The sequence below is a fragment of the Armigeres subalbatus genome, unplaced genomic scaffold (assembly GCF_024139115.2).
Source record: "Armigeres subalbatus isolate Guangzhou_Male unplaced genomic scaffold, GZ_Asu_2 Contig937, whole genome shotgun sequence".
NCBI classification, from domain to species: Eukaryota; Metazoa; Arthropoda; class Insecta; order Diptera; family Culicidae; genus Armigeres; species Armigeres subalbatus.
The window spans coordinates 936,852-960,867 of record NW_026943741.1 but is presented as its reverse complement, the minus strand read 5'-3'; the positions used below and the strand labels follow the sequence as shown (position 1 = coordinate 960,867).

The window sequence follows — 24,016 nt, the reverse complement described above, 5'->3', positions numbered from 1 at the left end:
GACAGATCAATACGGCTTTGCTGATCGTTTGGTCCTATTCGAGTTACTTCACCAGTGTTCAAAATATTCAAATTGAAATCGTCACACAAATCATAGAAAATAGGCGCTCTATAATCGTCATACGTTTCGCTCCATCCAATACCATGTGCGTTCATATCTCCCAGTAACAACACTGGATATGATAAAAAAAAAAGAGAGTGCGCTCCAAAGATGTCGACGATTAAGAGAGGCATTTTGAGGAATGTACACTGAAGCTATGCAAAGATCTTTATTCTTCACATTTACTTGGCATGCGACGATTTCTAAGCCGGGAACAGTCGGAATGGGGATTCTGTAGAAGGAGTAGCATTTTTAGATCCCCAAAAAAACGCCATCATAATGATCATTCCTATCTTGGCAAATAATATTAAAATCGTGGAAGTTGATTTCGTCTTCGGAAGAAAGCCATGTTTCACAGAGTGCAAATATGTCGCAATCGGAATTGCGAATCAAAAACTTGAATACGTCCAATTTATTTTTAGACTATGACAGTTCCACTGCAGCACAGTGATTGTATCTTGTATGGCCGTATTATCCATCGAAAGATACAAGTCCTGCAAGAAGGGCCATGAAACAGTCAATTGAATATAGCCTTTAGGTGCAAACGATCCGTCAGAAGTGAAAATAAGTACACACGAATGCAGAAATATTTATTGGAAGCGAAATGCGTTTTCAGTGCCATAACAAAGCATCAGGGTCCTCAGTATAAAAAATTAGTGCGAAACATGCAACGTTAATAGGTTGAACAAAGCCCTGTAGGGTAAGCAGCAAATCTCCATGGTGAGAAATTTTATGGGGTAAAAATTCTCTTACATAAAACACTACACTTTCAGGTAACACCTGGCTGCGTCATTGTACAGCCGTTATCATGATTATTCATACTACACCTTCGACCTGTGCCATGTAGCAACTATTTATTCGGTAATATCAATATGCCAGTATTTCCGCCGAGATCATAGCTAAATCAATCAAGTAGGTTAAATGTAGCGGATTTGGCCACCTTAGTTTTCCAAAAACTAATTAGAAAATTGGCCAGAACTGACAAAGTTACCCTAGTCGATTCACATACTCTCGCACATTTATTTGATTGAAATACGGTCGCATCGCTTTTGTGACATAATTTTAGATCTGATCCGAATGAAGAAGTCACGATTTTTTTTCCTCCCAAGCGGATTTTGCAACTTCCAACCAAGTTGCACTATGCACCAGCGCTGTTCTTGAATTCTGTTTGAACTCGAATCCATTATGATCCGAAGCTTAAATTTATCATGTCATCAAAGCCAACTGTATTATGTGTTGATGGTATTTATTTGGATACGGACTTGATAATTAGAATTCGATATTTTTTTATGATGGAGATGATGACAATTTTAGTATATAGGAAGAAATAAAGTTATAATTGGATAGGGTGGTCATATGACATTTGTCCAAACGAGAATTTTCGCCGATCAAAAGTAGAATATCAACGTTTGAGGGTACCCTTTGCTGTAATTTTATTTAAGGTAAAGTCATTATTGATTAATGAATTGAAAACATGGGAGCACATTTGATAGGCAATTATTGCTTTTTGCCTTTCTCGTACAACAAAGTTGTACCGAAAGGCTATCATTTCACTCCAAAATCGAACTTTTTATAGAAGTCTCGGAGACCCATGATGTTATATACCAATCGACTCAGCTCGTCGAACTGAACAAATGTCTGTCTGTCCGTGTGTATGTGTGTGTGTGTGTGCACACGAAAACCGAAAAACATTAGCCACTTTTTCATATAGTAATTCTTAACCGATTTTCTCGCAACAAGTTGCATTCGACAGGGGACAAAGCCTTGTTGATCACTATTGAATTTTATAACGATCGACCATTGCGTTTAAAAGTTATTAAGAAAATGGAATCGAACTATATAAGCGCCATATAAGGTTGGTGTCTTGGCTAAATGCGAGAAAGGCAGTATCACCACTCGGTGAATTAAGTTGGGTTTTTCTAATAAATTATCAACATTTCTCTTAATCTTTTAGTTTTTTGTTCACCCATGCGAACATATGCATTTGGATAGCACCCCTGATTTCATTTTCTTCTTCCTGCTGCCCTGTTTTTGAGTTCCTACCCGACTAGAAGGTCATATCAAAATTATATCATCATATGTTATTATGTTATCCAAATTTTTTATAACAAAATTTGTTAGAAATATGGTGCAGGATGTTGTTAAAATATCAAAATTTCTATCAAAAATTACACTACTTGAAACAAAAAACTATCAAATTTTGTAACAATTTTATCATGAAAATAACATATTTTGTTAGGAATTTATAACAGAATCAGATGCAAAATATATTGTTTACTGTGCAGTTACAGGTCGTGATAGGTCTCTAGATTGTGATCAACAATTAGAAATATTATTTTTTCTGAACAAGAATATTTTTCAAGAACATGAAACTAAAACATTACAAATTAGACATATCTATGATATCTATGGCAGTAGACTTTTGCTACATCTATTTCAATTGCCTACTGTTGGGCAATTCGGTATTAACCATTTTTTAAATCTTATTATGTTAAAATCCTGTTACAACATTTGAAAGATAATGGCTACTAAGAACAAAATTGTATCAAAATAAGTTATAAAGATCACAATATGTTAAAATTGTGTTAAGTTTTAGTTATGCTCTTCTAGTCGGGTATGATTTCCGTTGGGCGAGACTTCTTTAGACAAATCCGTTACTATTTTGGGTATTTTAAAACCAAAATTATGAAGAACAACATTCGGGTATCTTGATAATAGTTGTAAGGCAATTTTTTTTTGTAAAAATAAAAAAAACTCAAAGTAGCCGCTCTGTGGAGTCCGCTCTATCCGATCAACTATGAGTTATCGACATTCCGACTGCATAATTCAATTAGCCGTTATTAGCACACTTGAAGATGTATGAACATTAGACCTCTTCATGTTTTCAAAAAGTATCAAAAATTCAACCGGTCAGCCCAGAATCACAATTCTTATACTAAAATAAGCCTCTTGTCAAATTTTCAGCTAATTCGGATAAAATTTCGAGGTGGCTCAAGTCGATTTAGTGTTTTTGGGCTATTTTCAATTTTGGAAAAAATCTAACAAGAGATATAAACGTCGAAAACTATCGCAACAACCTCTATACGGACGCTTTGGGTGTGCTCTACAAGTCTTGTGAACATTGCGATTCGTTCCGTTCACGTTTTGTCCATGTTAAAGTGATTTTCAAGCTTTTAAGTGCATAAAAATACTGTTTCCCACAAAAGTCGTTGTTCTACAAAATTCTTGAATTTATGACAAATGGTTGCTAATTTATTATATTATTATTCCTCATTTTTCCCTGGAAATTTGAGTAATATAATTGTCACTGTGCGATTTATCGTTAAATTCTTAAAAATCAGAAGCTGAACATTTGTCATAAATTTGCACGTTAGGATTTCTTCAAACAAGTTGTTCGAACAAAACATAAATCAAATCATATGATATTTGATGCTTACAACAAACGACTTCCAAATTTTGTTAATTTCACCATATGTCTGCATGCTTTTAACATAGAGTAACATCGTAGTAACAAGTGAAATCGAAGCTTCTTTGTTTGAAAAACTTGTTTAAAGAAATCTCAGCGTGCAAATTTGTGACAAATGTATTGCTTCTGATTTTTTAGAATTTAACGATAAATCGCACATTGACAATTATATTACTCAAATTTCCAGAGATAAATGAGGAATAATAATATAATAAATTAGCAACCATTTGTCATGAATTCAAGAATTTTGTAGAACAACGACTTTTGGGGGAAATAGTATTTTTATGCACTCAAAACGTGAACGGAACGAATCGCAATGTTCACAAGACTTCTAGAGCACACCCAAATCTTCCGCATAGAGGTTGTTGCGATAGTTTTCAACGTTTATATCTCTTGTTAGATTTTTTCCAAAATTGAAAATAGCCCAAAAACACTAAATCGACTTGAGCCACCTCGAAATTTTATCCGAATTAGCTGAAAATTTGACAAGAGACTTATTTTAGTATAAGAATTGTGATTCTGGGCTGACCGGTTGAATTTTTGATACTTTTTGAAAACATGAAGAGGTCTAATGCACATTTGTATCAGTGATACCAATCGCTAACATACGTGTTCAAAAGATTGGTAGCGGCTCGTCTTCGAAATAGATTTAAGGCCGTAACTAATCAGTGGAGTAGTCAGCAAAAAACATGGTTCTTGCACAACGAGTTTTATTTATAAATAGGTAATGCATTGAGGAAAAAAATATTATAATGGCGGCCTAAGACTTCCGTACAAAATAATCACGATTGATGCTAAAAATCTAGAGTCTTGGTGATTTATTCTATTTTCTTTTATTGGCTTAACACTGACTAAACTATATTTTGCCACACCACACGGTTCGATGCCCCACGCTTACCATACCTCGTCCGCCCACGTAGCTCACTGTGCTCCTTGTCTTCTTGTAGCTGCCGGATCGGAAACGAACACCATCTTTGTAGGTTACTGTCCGGCATTCCTGCAACATGCTCTGCTCATCGCATTATTCCAGCTTTTGGTACCTTATCACACAAACCGCCGCTACCGCTTACATTAAGCACACGTCTTTTAAATACTCCAAGTGCTTGCCTTTTACAAGAAAAGTGTATTGAATATGTATCTTGTGTGGCAAGTACAATGGATACACTATGCCCAGGGAGTCGAGAATGTTTCCACTCCGAAACCATCCTACACACCAAATTTTCATCCAGCCATCCAGCAAAATGATTTTCTGGAATCATACCAGCAAAGCAATGTTTTGCTGAATCCCAGCTTTTGTTTCAAAAGTTTACTGAAAACCAGCTTGTGGTTGAATCAGACATATGGTGTTTGCTGAAAACCAGCAAACCTATATCAAAATGTCAAATGAAAATGTCAATGAATTTGTATAACCTCGTGTTGTTGGTTGCAAGGAGGATTGAAATTAAAAAAAAATGGCAATGCAGTGCAATATTTTAATTGAGGACCTGTTAAGAAAGTATTTGAAATATGTATAGTTCGAAACAGAGGCGGGGTCACGTTCCGAAACGTGGGTAGGACAAAACTGGATTATCAAATCTATAGAATACTTTTATGGAATTTTAGCGATTTTTAGGAGATCCTCACAGATTTTTTTAAGAGATTTTTTCGAACATCTTCACTGCCCACGATTGCATATTTGTAACATTTGCATTTTGGTTGATTTTGTAAATCGTTTGTCAATCCTCTCCACAAATACAATCATTTCCAGCTTACCACAGATAAGTAAGAAAGTAAAGCCTATTTTAGTCGTGTGGGATTAGATGCAGTAAATTGAACTTTCTGAACGATTTACAAGCTTTTCACAAAATGAACAAAAATGCGAGTGTTACAAATATGGGATCATGGGCAGTTCAGATAAGTTATAAAACGCTCTATGGCTACTAGGACAGTTGGAAGGGTGTTTTTCGACTGGATGGGATGTACTGTTCGGAAGTTGGCTTTCTCAGTCTCAGTGAGAAAGCCAATTTCCGAACAGTACTAGGACAATAATTACATTTTCAGTGTTTCCACATTTCTAAAAGGCATGTCTTCAAACATTTTTTACGAATTTCCAGAAGTGATTATGGATTCCTGTATTTCAAGCAATTATCACTAACTTCTAGGAATTCGAATCGAACCTTTAGACATCTTCAGAAATTTCACTACGATCTACTAGTAAAGCTTATGATCGTCCAAGAATCTTTAAGGTCACTCCTGACGGAATCCAAGATTAAAAGTGCTCGTGTTTTCGGGGTCACACCACTCGATTCAGAGGCGGCGCACAACTGTCATTTTTGTTGATTTAGCTTTGCTGCGTCGCAGCATGCGTGAAATAATAAAAATGACAGTTGTGCGTTGCTTCCGTATCGAGTGGTGTGCCCCCGAAAACGCGAGCACTTTCAATCTTGGATTCGGTCAGGAGTGACCTTAAGGGTGTTCAGTACTATTTACGGGTTTTCTGAAATCTCAAGAACAATGTTACTCCGAATTTCAGACCATTTCCTTTCTAACTTCTTAAATTTTTTGCAATCGTACAAACTTAATTTTTTTTACCGGGATCTCAGCAAAATGTTAAACTTTTACCAAGATTCGCACAGGCGTGCAAACTTGTTTTTACCGATATTTCTGTCGGCAAATAATTTGCCGAAAATCAGCTAGCAACGTCATTTTTACTGGAATATCAGTCTTATCAATTTACACCAGTTCTAGCTAGTCACGGAAAAGCAACCATTGACAAGTACAGTCAGTCTTAGCTAAGTTTAGCAAAGCTATATCATCGTTTAGATGTTGTGCCTTGCAATAAAATGACAACTTTCATGATCATTTTCCAAGGCTCTCGTAGATGTGAAAAATTTCTCCGCAGTACAAATCCAAGCATTCACCACCGGAATGCACCACGTGGCGAACAAATTTTCAAAAATATCGTAGTAGCTTTTTTCTGGAGGTATGTTTTTCTTAGGCGACTATCTAGCGCGTACTTTCGTTGCGACCAAAAATAAGTCGAGGAGTAGATTTTTTTTATGAACGGTATAATATTCATCTTTTGAAAAATGGTTTGTTTGTTAATTTGTTCAATTCATCTGACATCAAATAGTCTTAATGAGTATTTTCACAGTCAGGCTGTCAATTCTTATGAAATTTCAGAAATTCTCTGAGCCTCCCTGAACTAGCAGAAATAATTATGTATTTCCAGAAAGTTTTCAACAATTTTATGGTAGAGCAGATACTATTAGAAACATCAAGACTTCTTGGAAAATCTCAATACATCATTGAGCACTTTTAGGATGAACAGAATTCATCAAAGACTTTTAGAAGCCTTTCGGAATAGATTTCTCCTTCACAATCACTGATAACCTCCACGATTGCCAGTTTAACCTCTGATAAACTTTCAAACCTCTGATTAACTATGAAACGTTTTAATGATATTTTTATTGTTTCATTTAGTTATAACCGTAATCATGGGTAGGACAAAGCTTCAACTGTCCTACCCAGGTATTTTCATGCGTAGGACATGTCCTACTTGTCCCACTCACTATCGGCGCCACTGGTTCTAAATGACTGAAAATTGTTGTGATAAGGATGAACTCGCCATTGTTTTTCTTCTATAACTTCAGCCGTATCTAAATTGTCAAAAATGGAACCCGTGGTAGCCCAGCCAAAAAAGCTTCTTTCCTCTAAAGCGCAATGTAAAAAAAATCATACTAGAAAGAAATATAAAACCCAGAATAATCCACCTAGCGGTGATGGTGCCTTTCTCGTGTATTATAAAACAAGAAAACTCATAAGAGTAACAAGAAAAGCATATAATAGAGGTCAAAATTTCACTTTAGGGAGATAGTTTCAGTTATTTCCATCAATTCACATTTATTTGCGTTCATTAGAATCCATTGCAGCAGTTTTAGAAAGAAAATTTGAAAACCAACTAAAGTGTGTGACAATGTTCATGTATGATAATATTTACTTGTTAACAGGTTATCAGTTGGTTTCAGTGAATCAGTCAATCTCGTAAGTGCATCGCTCGCAAGCTTCTTCTTCCTTAGCACTACATTCATTATACATTTGGTCTGCTAGTAATCTATTAGCATTTCTTTAGTTATCAATTGAAAGCTTTCTATGTCCGCCATTGAATTAGTGTTTAGTATGTATCTTGTGTGGCAAATCCAATGGATACACTATGGCCAGGGTGTCGAAAATGTTTCCCAGCCGAAAACACCCTAGATCGGATCGAGAATCTATCTCACCATCTCCGGATTCTGCGCCTTTGTTCGCAAGGCTAACAGGAGACCTCAAGCCAGCATACACGTCAAATTAAGGCAACTTACAGGGCTTTTAGCTGGTGCAGTTCGTTTCTGCTAACTTACACGCGCATTTTCTCTTGAAAGCTTGAGGGCGTTTGAAGGTAGCTGTCGAGGGTCAAGCCAAGGTAGCAGCAGAAACGGCACATTCTACGGATGTGTCATTAGGGTTATTTTACAATCTTCAGGCGGAACAATTCTGTGGGATTTGGAGCGGAGGAAGATGATGACCTGGGTCTTCGCCGCGTTGATACAAATCTTCCAGCTGGTGAGGTAGCTTGTCAGGACATCCAGGCCACGTTGGAGCTTAGCCACAAGGGCTTTGATCACTCGTCCCTTATAGACGATCTAGGTGTCATCTGCGAACAGTGACAAAATGCCGTCTACAGGAAGTACTAGCATGTCGCAGGTAAACAGGTTGAACAACAGGTGCTCGAGGATACTGCCCTGGGGGACGTCTGCGATGATCGCTCCGCTTATTGTGATCTGGAATGTCCTTTCTAACTGATAGTTTTTGACAATCTTTACGAGGTAGCTGGGAAGATTGTAGCGTTGTATTTCGGCATCGAGCAATGCCATGGCGGAGGTTTTTAGCTTAGCTTTAGCTTAGCTTAGCTTTGACTGACTACACATATCTATGGTTGCTACTCCGTGATTGACCAGAATCAGTGAAATTGCACAAAGAATCAACTGAATGATTGACTGGGATTGTTCAAGCATTCTCAGTGTACAAGTTTCAGTGACTCTAAAATTCAAATGATCAATAACGGCGCCGGCCACGTCCTTGTAGTCAGTTAGGAAGAAGGAAGGAATATTAGTAGGTGGTTTTTGCTATTTGAAGACCGTGTTTACCTCTGCGTCTCCACAAAAACCACAGGAAGGATTACCGGTTAATTGGTAGGCATCGTTGGATCTGGATTCACTATGATTAGCGATACGACCGTTCCATTCTTTATACACAGTGATTTTACCTAGCCATGAAAAGTAGTACAAACTAACTACCGGCCTACCGGGCGCGCAATGCAGAACACAATATTTCGTCCGATCGCGCCATCGTTCTGCTGTCAGAAACAAGAGAAATCTCGCTTAACCTTTCAAAAGGTCCCAAGTAACACTTTTTTCATGATTTAATTTGAATAGCGCAATCAACAGAACAACATGAAAGCTTTTGATTCCAGTACTCAAATTAATTCATGAAAAAAATGCCACTTAGGACCCTTTGAAAAGTTAAGCGAGAAATCTCGCACTGAACTGATTTTTATTACCGGCCGCGCAAAGCAGAACACAATATTTCGTCTTCGTCCGATCGTGCCATCGTTCTGCTGTCCGAAACAAGAGAAATCTCGCACTGAACTGATTTTTATTACCGGCCGCGCAAAGCAGAACACAATATTTCGTCTTCGTCCGATCGTGCCATCGTTCTGCTGTCCGAAACAAGAGAAATCTCGCACTGAACTGATTTTTATTACCGGCCGCGCAAAGCAGAACACAATATTTCGTCCGATCGCGCCATCGTTCTGCTATCCGAAACAAGAGAAATCTCGCACTGAACTGATTTTTATTACCGGCCGCGCAAAGCAGAACACATTATTAGGTCCGATCGCGCCATCGTTCTGCTGTCCGAAACAAGAGAAATCTCGCACTGAACTGATTTTTATTACCGGCCGCGCAAAGCAGAACACAATATTTCGTCTTCGTCCGATCGTGCCATCGTTCTGCTGTTCGAAACAAGAGAAATCTCGCACTGAACTCTCAATGCCATGGCGGAGGTTTTGGAGACAAACTTGTTCCGTCTGAGGATGTTGGTGACTCGGGTCAGTTGGTGCACAATTGATCGACCGCGTCGGAATCCAAACTGTTCCTCGAGCATGATGTTGCTTCAATCGGCAAAATCAAGTAGCCGGCAATGAACTGCCTTATCGAAAAGCTGATGAGACGATTGCTTTTAGGCGAGGAAGGGTCTTTCCCAGGTTTCCGGATAGGGATCACATTTGCTGACTTCCAGGTCGTTGGGAAGTAACTAAGTGGAAGGCACTGGTTGAAGATTAACACAATGTGATCTAAAAACTGTACACTCAAAAGCTTGAGTTCCAAGTTGAAGATGTTATCGAAACGTGGGGCCTTCATATTTTCGGATGATTTGATATAGGCCGACAATTCACCAACTGTTATCTCCAACTTCTCCGAGAAGTCGTTGGGAATAAGATGAATGTTGTTTGCATGCTCACTGACAGCAGCTTCATGGGACTTATGGGCCAAACACATTGGATACGTTTGCGTGCATTTTGACAGTTTTGGGAAAAATGTCAAAACGCACGCAAACGTATCCATTGTGTTTAGCCCATTACGATGTTTTGCCCAAGATTATGAGAGCTGACGAAATGCCGACCTATCTCAGCAGCCTTCTCAGCAGGAGTTATCAAGCGATCCTTAGAGCCATTATTGTCTAGCGGGATCAAGGGTGGAATGGGCCGAGGCTTTGTTTTCAAAAAAATTGTCAACTTCCAAAACGGCTTAGCACAATCTGGGGGAGCGTGGATCTTATTGGAAAAATTCTTATTTTTAAGGTCTACCATTCTGGCTTTGATGATTTTGGTCATCCGATTGCAACGCGTTGCGAAGACGAATGAGATCTTTGGTGAGAGTGCCGATGGTTAGGGTGTTGCTTACCTTACGAGCCGTTGGGACATGCTGCTCTCTTGCCACCAAGATTGCTTCTTCGATGGCGCACAGCTGGCGGTCGATACTTTCCTGCGTCTCCGGACGCACCTCGTAATCGATGGCGTTCTCGACGCACTGCTGGAACCGCTGCCAATTCACGCGATGATGTTGGTGTCGGTTGATCGAAGAGCCGATTTCGGCTACCACCGAATAGTGATCGGAGCTCAGCTCCTGATAGACGACCGGCTGCGATATTTGGTTATCCATGTTCGTGAACGATCCGAGGGGCACAAGAAGGCGAGGTGCGCAGTGGGCAAGGTGGATCGATCAGGTGGAAGATGACTTGCGGACCCTCCGTAGACTGCGTGGTTGGCGACGTGTAGCCATGGACCGAGCCGAATGGAGAAGACTCTTATATACCGCACAGGCCACTTCGGCCTTAGTCTGAATAAATAAATAAAATAATGTTCGTGACCAACAGATGAAGCGTCGAATGTACCACGGATCTGCTCAAACGGTTGGATGAGTCCGGGTTCAGGATGGTGTAATGGCCTTCTTCTAGATCGCTACTCCAGATCATGCCGTTCCGATTGCTTCTTGAGTTTCCCCAGGCTTGATGTCTTGCATTCAGATCGCCGGCGATGATGTACTGCCCTTGGCGCCGCGTTAGTTTGACGATGTCTCTGCGGAGGGCGGCCGATGTCCCATCGATCTCCTTGGCTTGCGTTGGGCAGTATGCCACGATGAGGGTGACGACGCCGACGGAAGTAGTAAATTCTACCCCAACGGCCTCGATGAACCTGAGCTGGAGACTTGGTAGCAGACGACAATTGATGTTGCTTCTCAGTGCGATGGCTACGCTTTTTCCCCTGGAGTTTGGCCGATCGAGGCACACCACACGGAAGTCCGGAATATATACGCTACCCTCGGGCTTCAGGTGTGTTTTCGTGATGAAAGCCACGTCGATCTCCTTCTCGTCGAGGTAACCAACCAGCTCAGTTGTTTTGCTCTTAAGTGAGCAAGCGTTCCAATTGACCAGACCCATCCTAGCATTTTCAATGACGATCATACCCAGGGTGAAGATCTGATAGTTGTGTGTTTTGCACCCGCGTAGTTGCTATGCCAGTTGTGTGAAAATTGGAACTAGCTGCTCCGATGTGTAGAGCGGTGGGTCACCTTCAGCCAGAAGGGGCTCGTTGTCCTGACGACGGAATCCAGGGGGAGGAAGCGGGGGCCACTGGTTGGGAGCCGATGGTACTTGGGTATCGGGTGCCGCGGATGGAATCGATGCAACGGTAGCAGCCAGCCGTTTGTGTGGCTGCAGCGGCGGAAGGACCGATATCGGTCGACGGGGAGGCGTAATGGCCGGAAAATTCCTCTCATTCAGCGGCGGGGTGGAACTGCTCGACACATAGGCTGATTTTTGGTTCCGGATCTCCACGAACTCGGTGCGCTTGGGACAGTCCTTCGTTGTGGCACGATGTTTTGTCCCACAGTTGGTACACTTGAGGTCCAACTCCTCCATTCGGTCACACTCCTCCGTGCTGTGGTTTTTGCCACACTCATTGCAGCGGGTAGCCATGAAGCGGGTACCGTGTCCGAACTGAAAACAGTTCATGCACTGCGTAACGTCGCGATACACGGGCTTGTTTTTTGTCCACTCGTTAACGGTACTATTGACCACCTTATTCGCCTTCAGGTCCTTCAGTGGCTTTTATCATGCCGCGCGATTTTGTGAACCGCTGCTGGTTGCAGTCCGCAACGTTTCAACTCCTCAACGAGCTCCTGCTCCACCGTATCGTCCAGACCGCGTAGCACTACCTATAGTGGTTTAATACCAGGGAAATCGTGGGTGTAGTACTCCCATTCCTTCCTTGCCAAATACTGCACCACGAAATCGAATGTGGCCTTGTTGGAGACCATGAGCTTCACCTCTTCTGAGCACAACCGAAAAGTACCAAGTAGGGTGGTCGGTATTGGCCATTTTTAACAAATACCGGTTTTCGGTATTGGGTGGAGTCAATACCGGTAATACCGGTAAAATACCGGTATTTATGAAAGTTTCAGGAATTTAAAAGAAACTTTCGATTTGGACTATTGGGTGTGTTAGACAACATTCAAATGCTAAAACCATTCCTTGTTGAGCTGGGCAAAGTGAAACTAGTAGACATAAAATAATGAGCGATTCATCTCAAAACCTCATCGGATTTTATTGGCAATGTTGCCAGCTGCTGAGAATGCCGTTTCTAGTTCAACCGAAGTTGGACGAATAATTCTAAGAGCGTCGAAAATCAGTTTCCAGTAAGTCTTGCCCTCCAGATTCATAGTAAGAGAATTCTAGTCAACGTAGTTGTCACCGGCAACGCAAGTGAACCGTTTGTTTGAGAAACTGCATATGTAACATTTTTGGCCAAAATGAGATTTTTATATCTTCTGAATTGTCCTCGTCCAAAAAATACGAAAAACAATTTTTGTTCAGGAATGCATGAATTTGTTTTCGTTTGTTTGAGAAACTACATAAGTGCTGTGCATACACTTTGAAGAAAAATTATGGAGTACTGCTTACAGTTTTTACACAGAAAGTGCCCCAGGGTGTTGAGTTTTGCCAAAAAGTATTGATCTGTATCGAAGAAATCGAAAGATTCGGTGCAATTTTTAAACAGTTTTTTGTTGTTTTCTTGAAATTGTGTAAATGGATATATGCAGTTTCTCAATCAAATGATTCAAGTGTTTTGCTCAGCTGCAGTCTCTTCAAGTTGCTCTTTATCCGATAAACTAGGAAAATCATCCATAGAGGCATCTTCTTCGTATCAATCGTCACTTGTGGTCGTTGCTGTCGGTCGTTGTCTCAGCTTCAACGATCGCATCAGGAATGATTAGACGCTTCAAGATCTCATCCGCTTGCTTGATCAAAGTATCTCAGGATGTCTTGAAGAAAATGCCAAAATCATTTCTGGTCAATTGCTTTACGGCAGGATTATTTAAAAAAGCAAAAGATCAGCGTATTCTGATCGTCTCACTTTGGTTCATTCTTTGATAGCATCGAATAAGTTAGCGGAAATGTCTGTGGCTTGATTTGATAATTGATCCAACACAATTTGGAGCGCCACGTCTGCTTCATATGAGTGCAGAACTCACGGCAGTATAGTTCGGCAGCAGATTGAACAAGTTCGATGGCTTGAATTATTTCACCTACCGTCAAACAATCATCATCACTGAAGTTTTTAAACAGATCCCTTCAACTAATAGAACCTTTTGAGCATGCATAACATGCTGTTCCAGCGTGTTAGTCACCAATACAATTTATTTTTCAAATTCAGAACGAACATATCTTAGCAGCAAATCATTTTTCACAGGTTATCTCCGGAAGAATACTACTACGCACGTACCTTTATCACAATTTCATATATTTTGGGAAAACGATTTGAACAATGTTTATTGAAGAAAAAAGTCATTGGCATTTTGACAGATGGTTGAGAGAATGAAACTTATTGTAATCGAATATTCGTCCCATTATTGTTGGATTTCCTATCTATATGGGACAAATTCGCAATTACAGGCTGTTTAGCTGATATACGTAGGTGAAAACATATCGAGATTTTTTAAATTGACAGCAACATTTGAAATACCGAAAATACCGGTATTTTCCGTTTCTAATACCGGTATTTTCGGTACTCAAAATTGGCCGGTAATACCGGTATTACCGGATAGACCACCCTAGTACGAAGGATGTACTTGTTCGAGATCATGTCTCGAATAGACCAATGCAAGATCTTGACTTAACCTCACTTATTTGACAGTTCACAGAGCTTGTTTACAGGGTGTTAGAATTAAAATCGATCAGCTGAAAATAAAAATCCGTAATTTTCGTTCAAAATCATTTTGATCCGAATATTCTAGTGATATGCTTTGATTCCTACCATAAATCAATCACAGAAGACATCAATATTCTTAATTAATCACAAAACAGTTTTTCCGGAAGCAGCTCCAGAGACTAAGTCCTTGTAAACAAGCTCTGTGAACTGTCAACTTACGTCATCATACACTGGTCCATAGCTGGCAGCAGGTTCGGCGTGTCTCCTGTCACGAAGATTGGGGGGCATTGCTCCTTACGATCGTGAAGTTGGTCATGTTGCTACTGGGCAATCGTCTTCTTCCGGTTCTTTTTTTTCGCCAGTGGGTCAACGGCATCGCCATCCTTTAAGCCAGTGATCCCCAACGTGCGGCCCTTTAAGCCTTTTCCTGCGGCTCGCGAAGGATTTTTGAGAACACACAACATGTGACCCATTGATAAATCATTATATGACAGGTAAACCTTTTCATCATTCCCAACATTTCGTTGTACTCGGGAGCCTGTCAAGCTCTCATCATTATGATGTTGAAGCATGATATAGATGTTATGTAGGTCGACAGCTAATATATTTCGATGTTGTCACCCCGTGTTATGTTAGAGGCGAATTTGTATTCAATCGCAGATTTGAAGGAACTAATGTGAAACATTGCTCCGTACCTAATAAAAATGATTTTATTTTTTAAAACAGGTAAGGTTTTAGTGAAATCAAACTGACATTTTGCTGGATATTTACTCCCTGGAAATACGTTGATTATCAACTATGGACTCTGTTCAAAATATGATTTGAATTATTTTCAGAATCGAAAACAGCTTCTGTTCAGAACCTTCAAACGGATTATGTTTAGGATTTCAAACAAGAACCGAATCGGACTCTATTCAAAATCTAAAATGAATTCAGAAAGGATACTGCTCCGAATCTCGATCGGCATTCTGTTCAGAATAACGAACGAATACTCTTTGTCATTAGAATTCTAAACGGATTCTGTTTGAAATTCCGAACGGATTCTTGTGTTTAGAATCTCGAACGAATTTTGCTCAGAATCTTGAGTGGATGGTCCCATAAACGTCAACTATAGAAAACATAAGATCAAAACTACAGAATCGATCGACATATTATCATATGGAAAAACCGCTTAACATATGATAAGCAAATTATTTGGAGCTTTTAGTGGAATGTCTTTACTTGTCATAAGACGAGTTCGTACAATTCCATTTAATGCCACCACTTGATTGACAGATACTTAAAATATGTTCTGCCAACTGATCCAAAAAGATGGTTTGGTGAAGTTTCGTGTCAAGTCCGCTACTGCAAAAAGGGTACTAAAGACTAAAAGCCAACTAAGGCGATAAAATCTGTAGAACCAAATGTCCATACCAGTACATATTTTATTTGAAAAAGATTCACAGGAATAAAATATTCAGTTCAAATATGCAATATTTTTTAAAATGCAAAAAGAACTGAAAAACAAATGTAGCAAATGTATTGCGGCCCGCTCCAACAGCTCGAAATGTCTGTGCGGCCCTTGATAGTAAGCATGCTGGGGACCACTGATTTAAGCCGTAGTAGGCGTTATTCGATAGCAGAATCATACTTTCGCCCATCAACCAAATTTTATGAAGAATGAAATTTTTAGCTGTAGGCTCAGCTGTAGGTAGGTTTAGCTGTATTTCGGGACCTGGGCCAATTCTTCACAAAACGAATTTGATGCGTATATGTTAATCTACTATATTCACTTGAAAAATAAAACTGAACACGAAGGATGTTTTACGGATTTAATATTAGGAGAGATTCATCAAATATGTAAGTAAGGAATTTAAACTTTATATTCGTTTGTATGGAGGATCACATGGCCTTAAGCCCCATACACAACGCAGCGGAACGGTCCCGGAAACGGCAGGATTTGACAGCCCATATATGTATATTTCCTGTCAAATCCTGCCACTTCCGTCGCCGTTCCGCTGAATTGCGTTTGGGGCTTTACAAGCGAATGGTAATGGGTTCCATTTCCAACCCTTTCAACAACAAAAATCGTCTACGATGCATCACGGATGACGATGAGCTGGAGGTATTCATAGGCTGCTGCCTCACACACTGTTGTATAACTGGCGAACGAATAAATGACATCATGTATTTATTACCAGACTAAGGCCAGAGTGGCCTGTGCTGCACATAACAGTCTTCTCCATTCAGTACGGTCCATGGCTGTGCGTCGCCAGCCACGCAATTTACGGAAGTTCCGTAAATCGTCCTTCACCTACTCGATCCACTTTGCTCGCTGAACACATCGCCTTCTTGTGCCCGTCGGATCCTTGTCGAGCGCCATTTTCACCGAGTTACTGTCCGACATTCTGGCTACGTACCCGACCCACCGCAGTTTTCCGATTTTTGCGGTGTACGCGATGGATGGTTCTCCCAACAGCTGATGCAACTCGTGATTCATTCGCCTCCACAACGTACCGTCCGCCATCAGCACCCCACCATAGATGCTACGCAACACTTTCCTTTCGAAAACTCCCAGTGCGCGTTGGTCCTCCACGAGCATCGTCTACCGGTCTAATAGGCGTCTTGTAGGTAGTCAGTTTGGTACGGCGGCGAACTCTATTCGTACGGAGCGTCCAAAGTACGTAAGATTTCCAGCCACTATGCGTCTTCGAATTTCTCTGCTGGTATCGTTATCGGTGGTCACCAGTGAGCCCAAGTACACGAATTTTTCAAACACTTCGATTTCGTCACCACCGATAGAAACTCGTGGTGGGTGGCTTACATTAACCTCTCTTGAGCCTCTCCCTATCATGTACTTCGTCTTCGACGTGTTGATGACTAGTCCAATCCGTTTCGCTTCGCTTTTCAGTCTGATGTAGGCTTCCTCCATCTTCTCAAAGTTACGTGCCATAATATCAATGTCGTCAGCGAAACCAATCAATCTCTGCTCTTCGTATTACTCCCTCCGAAGCGATGTTGAATAGCAGACACGAAAGTCACTTTGCCGTAACCCTCTACGCGTTTCGAAGGAACTCGAGAATGCCCCTGAAACTCGAACTACGCACATCACCCGATCCATCGTCGCCTTGATTAACCGTATCAGTTTATCCGGGAATCCGTTTTCGTGCATTAGCTGCCATAGCTGGTTCCGATCGATTGTGTCGTATGCGGCTTTGAAGTCGATAAATAGATGATGTGTGGGCACGTTGTATTCGCGGCATTTCTGAAATACTTGGCGAATGGCGAACACCTGATCTGTGGTAGAGCGTTCACCCACAAATCCCACCAGGTATTGCCCCACGAACTCTCTTGCAAGTGGTGTTAGTCGGCGGCATAAAATTTGGGAGAGTATACGGCGTTTAGCAATGTGATTCCGCGGTAGTTGCTACAATCCAGCTTATCGCCCTTTTTGTAGATGGGACACACGACACACCAGTGCAGCGCTCTAGCCAGTGCCTCACCACCGTGTTTGAATAGCTCTCCTGGTAGTTGGTCAACCCCAGGGGCTTTGTTGTTCTTTAGCCGGCCAATCTCCTCCTGGATTTCCTGGAGATTCGGAGCCGGTAAAATTATGTCCTGCACGCGTTCTCCCAGGTCCATCACCATACCGCCATCTTCGTCTGCCACATCGCCATACAGATGCTCTTGGTAGTGCTGCCGACACCTTTGGATCACCTCACGCTCGTTCGTAAGAAGGTTCCCGTTTATGTCCTTACACATATCAGGCTGTGGCACGTGGCCCTTACGTGAACGGTTAAACTTCTCATAGAACTTTCGTGTGTTATTAGCGCGGTACAGTTGCTCCGTCTCTTCACGGTCTCGATCTTCCTGCTAGCGCTTTTTCCTCCGGAAAATCTAGTTTTATCTGTTCCGCGCCCGTTTATATCGTGCCTCGTTCGCCCTCGTGCGGTGTTGCAGCAATCTTGCCCATGCTGCATTCTTCTCTTCTACTAACTGCTCACATTCGCCGTCATACCAGTCGTTTCTCTGATCCGGGGGCACCGTGCCAAGTGCAGCGCAGCGGTGCTACCAATGGCGGATCGAATATCTCTCCAGCCATCTTCAAGAGACGCTGCGCCTAGCTGCTCTTCCGTTGGGAGTGCCACTTCCAGCTGCTGCGCGTATTCTTGGGCTAGTCTACCGTCTTGTAGCCGCCCAATGTTAAGCCGCGGCGTCCGACTTCGACGCGTGTTGTACTCCGTCGAGAGTTTTGAGCGCAGGCATACTGCAACGAGGTAGTGGTCGGATTCAATATTCGCACTGCGGTAAGTGCGTACGTTCGTGATGTCGGAGAAGAATTTACCGTCGATTAGAACGTGGTCGATTTGGTTTTCCGTTACTTGATTAGGTGATTTTCATGTGGCCTTGTGGATATTCTTGCGGGGGAAGAAAGTGCTTCGGACTACCATTCCGCGGGAGGCTGCAAAGTTAATGCATCGTTGGCCGTTGTCGTTCGATACGGTATGCAGACTATCCAGTCCGATGACCGGTCTATACATTTCCTCTCTTCCTACCTGAGCGTTCATGTCACCGATGACGATTTTGACGTCCCGCAGTGGGCATCCATCGTATGTCTGCTCCAGCTGTGCGTAGAACGCTTCTTTCTCGTCGTCGGGTCTCCCTTCGTGTGGGCAGTGCACGTTGATGATGCTATAGTTGAAGAAACGGCCTTTTATCCTCAGCTTGCACATCCTTGCGTTGATTGGCTGCCACCCAATCACGCGTTGGCGCATTTTTCCCAGCACTATGATGCCGGTTCTCAGCTGGTTGGTGGTGCCACAGCTTTGGTAGAAGGTAGCCGCTCGATGCCCGCTTTTCCACACTTTCTGTCCTGTCCAGCAGATTTCCTGCAACGCTACGACGTCAAAATTGCGGGGATGTAATTCATCGTACACTATCCTGTCGCAACCTAGCGACTTGCAGTTCCATGTTCCAAGCTTCCAATAGTGATCCTTTATTCGTCGCCTAGGTCGTTGCCGATTGTATCGAGTCGTATTATCTTCTATGTCGTTCGTAATAGTTGTTTTTAAAGGCGGCTTATTGGGCCTGCGCAAACCTCCTGTCTCGTCGGAGGGCCGTCGTGTCAGGGCTGTTTAGCGTCCCACCTAACACCAGGACTTGGGCTTGTGCGCTTTGAGCGGCACACGGTCGCTTTGGCGGAGCCTACTTGCGGATACATGCAGCTTTTTATAGAGGTTTAACAGGGCCCACTGTCAAACCCCACCACCATCCTCAATCAATCTGAGGTGAATTAGCCCAGGACTGAAAACCACGTTAAAGAAGTACTATGGATTAATACAAACTATCAAAGGAAGAAATTCACAGCATCTGAAAAGTACCAATTACCCGCGTTGGCGATAGAAGAAGAGATATGGCAAACTTATTGAACAATCTCATATTTAAAAAAAAAATACATGGTAGGTAATCCTTTATCTACCCTAACGTGGAATCTCATTTTAACTAAAAATTCTGAGGTGTATCAATATGTAGATTGCACAACAACATAGTAGCAGAATATCCAAATCCTTTGTTCAATTTGCTAAGCTTTAAGCTGGCTTCTGTAGCGAAATTTAACCGGTCTTGATATAAAATACATTGCTATGAACTAACCGGACAATTCTCTAGTACTGATTGCTTTTTCCAAAACATTTGTAGCAATTCCCCATTAATTCATTGTGCAATGATTGATTGGCAAAGAAATCACTCCGATTGTCGACCATCAGACATATTTATGGGCTTATTGTAATACAAGGGTCACAGAGCAGCCTGCACTAAACCATTTATGGAAAAATTGGGCAGGCTTTGAGCTAGATTTGAAGGAGCTCATTCCGGTCATAGCATCAATTCAAGAACTTCAAAATAGAATGTTGAGCAGTGCAGTTGAAGAAAAATGACATTTTCTATTGGTATCGATTTTCTCTTCCAGAAAACACCAAATATATTGAAATATAGCATCAATTTCATCCTCGGATTTCTTATTTTGTTGTTTGTTGTAAGATTTTGAAATTTTCGTTCTGAAAAGAAATAATCTGACAGACGTTGAAAAAAAAAGTCTTACCTGCTTAAGGCCTACTACTCTCCTTTCAATATTTTCACTCTGAGGTCACAAAATAAGTGCTAAATAAGGACACAGCTTTATCTTTCATATGTTAGAAATCAGCAATCACTCGTCCCAAGTGGGCCGAAAAAACATCCACCTGATAGCCGTGTTAGAGGATAATGGGTCAACATTTTATCCATTTCGCTTGAGACTTTCGCTGGCTTAAATGAGATGTTTGGACATTCATCGTCGTTTTTTTGCTGTTTTACGTCAAAACCAAAAGTAAGCAAGCAGGCAAATATATGAAGATTTATAACGATAGATGTGCTCAACCGCAGCATATTATAGGCTTGGCGCAAATCTTCCAATTAGAGGAAAATGGTACCTGACCATATGAATAAACATTTTCGTTCGTTTATTCCTTCACAATTCCCTAATTAAATTTTGATCTGTTTGAATAGTAAGCAACAGATTCCAATCTATTTTAAAAGCTTGATAAATAACATGCATTACTTTATAACTCTAACTACTGTTTGTTTTCGAAATGATAAAATCATCCAAAGTGACGTCGCCCAGGTTCAACATACCTACTAATTTGTAGGCTTTGAATTATACTTTCTATGGATTTAAGATAACTGTAACCATTCAGTTCTCATAGTTAGCAGTAATTCGTCACGGCACTACTCAGTGTGTAAATAGCAACACGCGCTGTGACGCTGTTGAACGATCCCGCCGGTTTGTTTTGCCAGACATGCTGTTTTGTCTGTCGTTTGGTCAAAATATGAACGAAACACACGACTGATGGTCGACCAAGTCACCTGCAAACCCTTAATTAGACATTAAAGTTTACCAACCCAATTGCTCCAATCGATCTATTCGCAGTTAATTTCAAATTTTCATTCATATTTCCAGCAAAGGCAGCTGGATGACCCGACCACCGTGAGCAACCTCTGGAACTACCTGACCTTTGTGGCATTCGTAGTGGTGTCTGCACTGATACCGATCCGCAAGCGGCTATGCAGCCGGAAGGTGAAAACCAAAGAGGACTACGTGTTCGGGGCCGGACATATCTCGATGCTGGCGATGATGCTGTCGATTGCGCGGGGCACCCTCGGCGTTATCTCCGTGCTGGGCTACCCGAGCGAGTTCTTCTACCGGGGGACGGCCATGTGGGAAACACTGTACGGCATGATAACGGCCTACCCAATCGTGTGCTTTGTATTCATCCCGGTGTACTTCGATCTCGGAATCACATCGGTTTATCAGTATCTCGAGTTGAGGTAAGCGGTTGTGAAATTTTCATCTATTGCTTGGTTGTCTAACATCACGGTAATGTTATAGAGTGTAATTTAACGATAAACGACTAATTAAATGTCATCAAAATATACAAATAACATGTTACAAGCCTCTAATTTAAAGTTATTATGTTGTAAAGCAAATTACATCAAATTAAAAGGTATCCCGTCATAACTATCCGAGCAGCCTGAGATCGTAATGAGAGCAAATAGGATATATTTTTTAAAATCATAATTTGTTTTTAAATGTTGATCTTAATGAATGGTTACTTATTTTGATTTCAGTTTGCTGTTGATTATTAAGCTGATTACTTATTTTGTTAATGAAAACCAATAAAATCAGTTTTCAATATGCTCTCAATGACAGTTTTCAATTTAATGTCCCCGTGAGATTTTTCTGCTGTAAATTTTGTCATTTTGCTCATCATCTTAAGATATGATGGACACAAAACCCAAAATAGACGCACACTCTAACATTATCATTTTCCTTCAATTACCAGGTTCAACAGCCGACTGGTACGCTGTCTCGCCTCCGGAACGTACATTCTCCGGACGCTCCTCAGCCTTGGTGTCACCATCTACACACCGACGGTAGCGTTGAACACCATCATCGGTGTCCCGTACTGGGCCTCGCTCCTCTGTATCACCTGCATCAGTATATTCTTCAACGCGCTCGGAGGCATGAAGGCTGCCGTGGCAGCGGACGTGATTCAAAGTCTCAGCATGACCGCCATGCTGGTCGGAATCGTCATTTACTGTAGTGTCAAAAGCGGTGGAGTGGATCAGATCATAGCGGTTGGGGCACAGCATGGACGCATGAACTTCTTCAACTTTGCGGCCGATCTACATCTTCGGGTCACGACCACTTCAGCTTGGCTTGGCGAGCTGTTTATGTCGCTCAGTCTTCTGGGATGTCAGCAGAACTTTGTGCAGCGATACTTAAGCATGCCAACGCTTCGCAAAATCCGTCAGACTATGCTGGTCAACATTCCACTAGTCGTAGTGCTGTTTTCACTACCTTGGCTCGTCGGAATAGGAATCTTCGCTTTATATCACACCTGTGATCCGTTAAAGGCCGGCAGCATAGAAAAAATGGATGAAATTCTACCGTATTTCATTATGGACTACTTCGCCAAAGTGCCGGGAGTTTGGGGCCTCTTTGTTGGAACATTGTTCAATGGAGCACTAACTCTAAATATTTCAAATATCAACTCCCTCGCAACGGTGACCTGGGAAGACTTCCTAACACTGCTTCCCGGATTCCGTAAAAAGACCGACAGTTATCAATTGACTGTGATAAAAATGGTGGGAACCACCTACGCCATCCTAATCTTGGGAGTAGGATTTCTCGTCGGACTACTCTCCGGAGTGATAGAATCTTCGGTGCTGGTTCTGTCAGCAACCTCAGGACCCCTCCTAGGGGTCTTTATTCTCGCAATGTTTGTGCCATTCGCCAACTGGAAGGGAGCTGCCATGGGAATGATCGTATCCCATGCGGTTACCGTGTGGATCGTTACCGGTCGAATGATGTACGTTGAGATCTACAATTCCTTCTGTCAACTTCCATAGATGGATGCGTTAGCGATGCACAGCTTCTCGTTAACAGCACCTCGTACATCGCAGTGGACCACATGAGTAGAGTGATGCCCTTACCCGTTCCAGGTGATTCGTTCCTATACCGAATTTATTCCGTATCGTACATGTACTACGGGGTGTTCGGAACCATCCTTACAGTAGCAGTAGGTTTAGTATTTAGCTTAGCCACCTGGAGCAGTGTGGATGCGTACAACACGAAGATGCTGCATCCGGCGGTGCGGTGGCTACACGAACGGTCACCTTTCGGTGGTAAACGGTTCGGGTCGTTTGATGTGACCAAGGGGGCAGACAAACACACACCAGTCGCCAAGGTAGAAGACAAAAATAGTGTAGCGAAAGTTCCCGCGAAGAGTTGATGGGGGAAGAGGACGTTTTTTTTTGCTAGTAGATAGTCAAGATGCTTCATGTAGATAATGAAGCTAAACCGAATAGCAATGTAAGTTTTGTAAATAGAAATCCGTTGATCTAAACATAAATTAATGTGCAATAGGCATGTGTACTTTTATTTTATCCGAAATCCCTTCGGTATTTTGTAGATCGTTCATTGTAGCAGTTTCTCCGTACATTCGAAGCAATAAATTTTGAACAGCATTGGTTAATTGGTTTATGAAAAAAGCATTCAAGAGAACAAGCCTTCCAAGAACAAAATTCATTTGCGTTTTCAAGGGCCTCTCTATACTTATGATGGTTGTACACTCCGTGTTGTCCTG

General features: G+C 41.7%; 1 protein-coding gene across 1 annotated transcript in view; it reads left to right on the top strand.

The window, feature by feature from the left end:
- LOC134204831 (sodium-coupled monocarboxylate transporter 1-like) overlaps positions 1 to 23,781 on the top strand; it is a 36,942-nt gene extending 13,161 nt beyond the window's left edge. Inside the window, 3 exon segments of the mRNA XM_062679626.1 lie at positions 21,328 to 21,695; positions 22,211 to 23,256; positions 23,259 to 23,781. Coding sequence (XP_062535610.1) covers positions 21,328 to 21,695; positions 22,211 to 23,256; positions 23,259 to 23,662 — 1,818 coding nt within the window. The 3' untranslated portion in view covers positions 23,663 to 23,781.
- Positions 23,782 to 24,016: the final 235 nt, after the last annotated feature.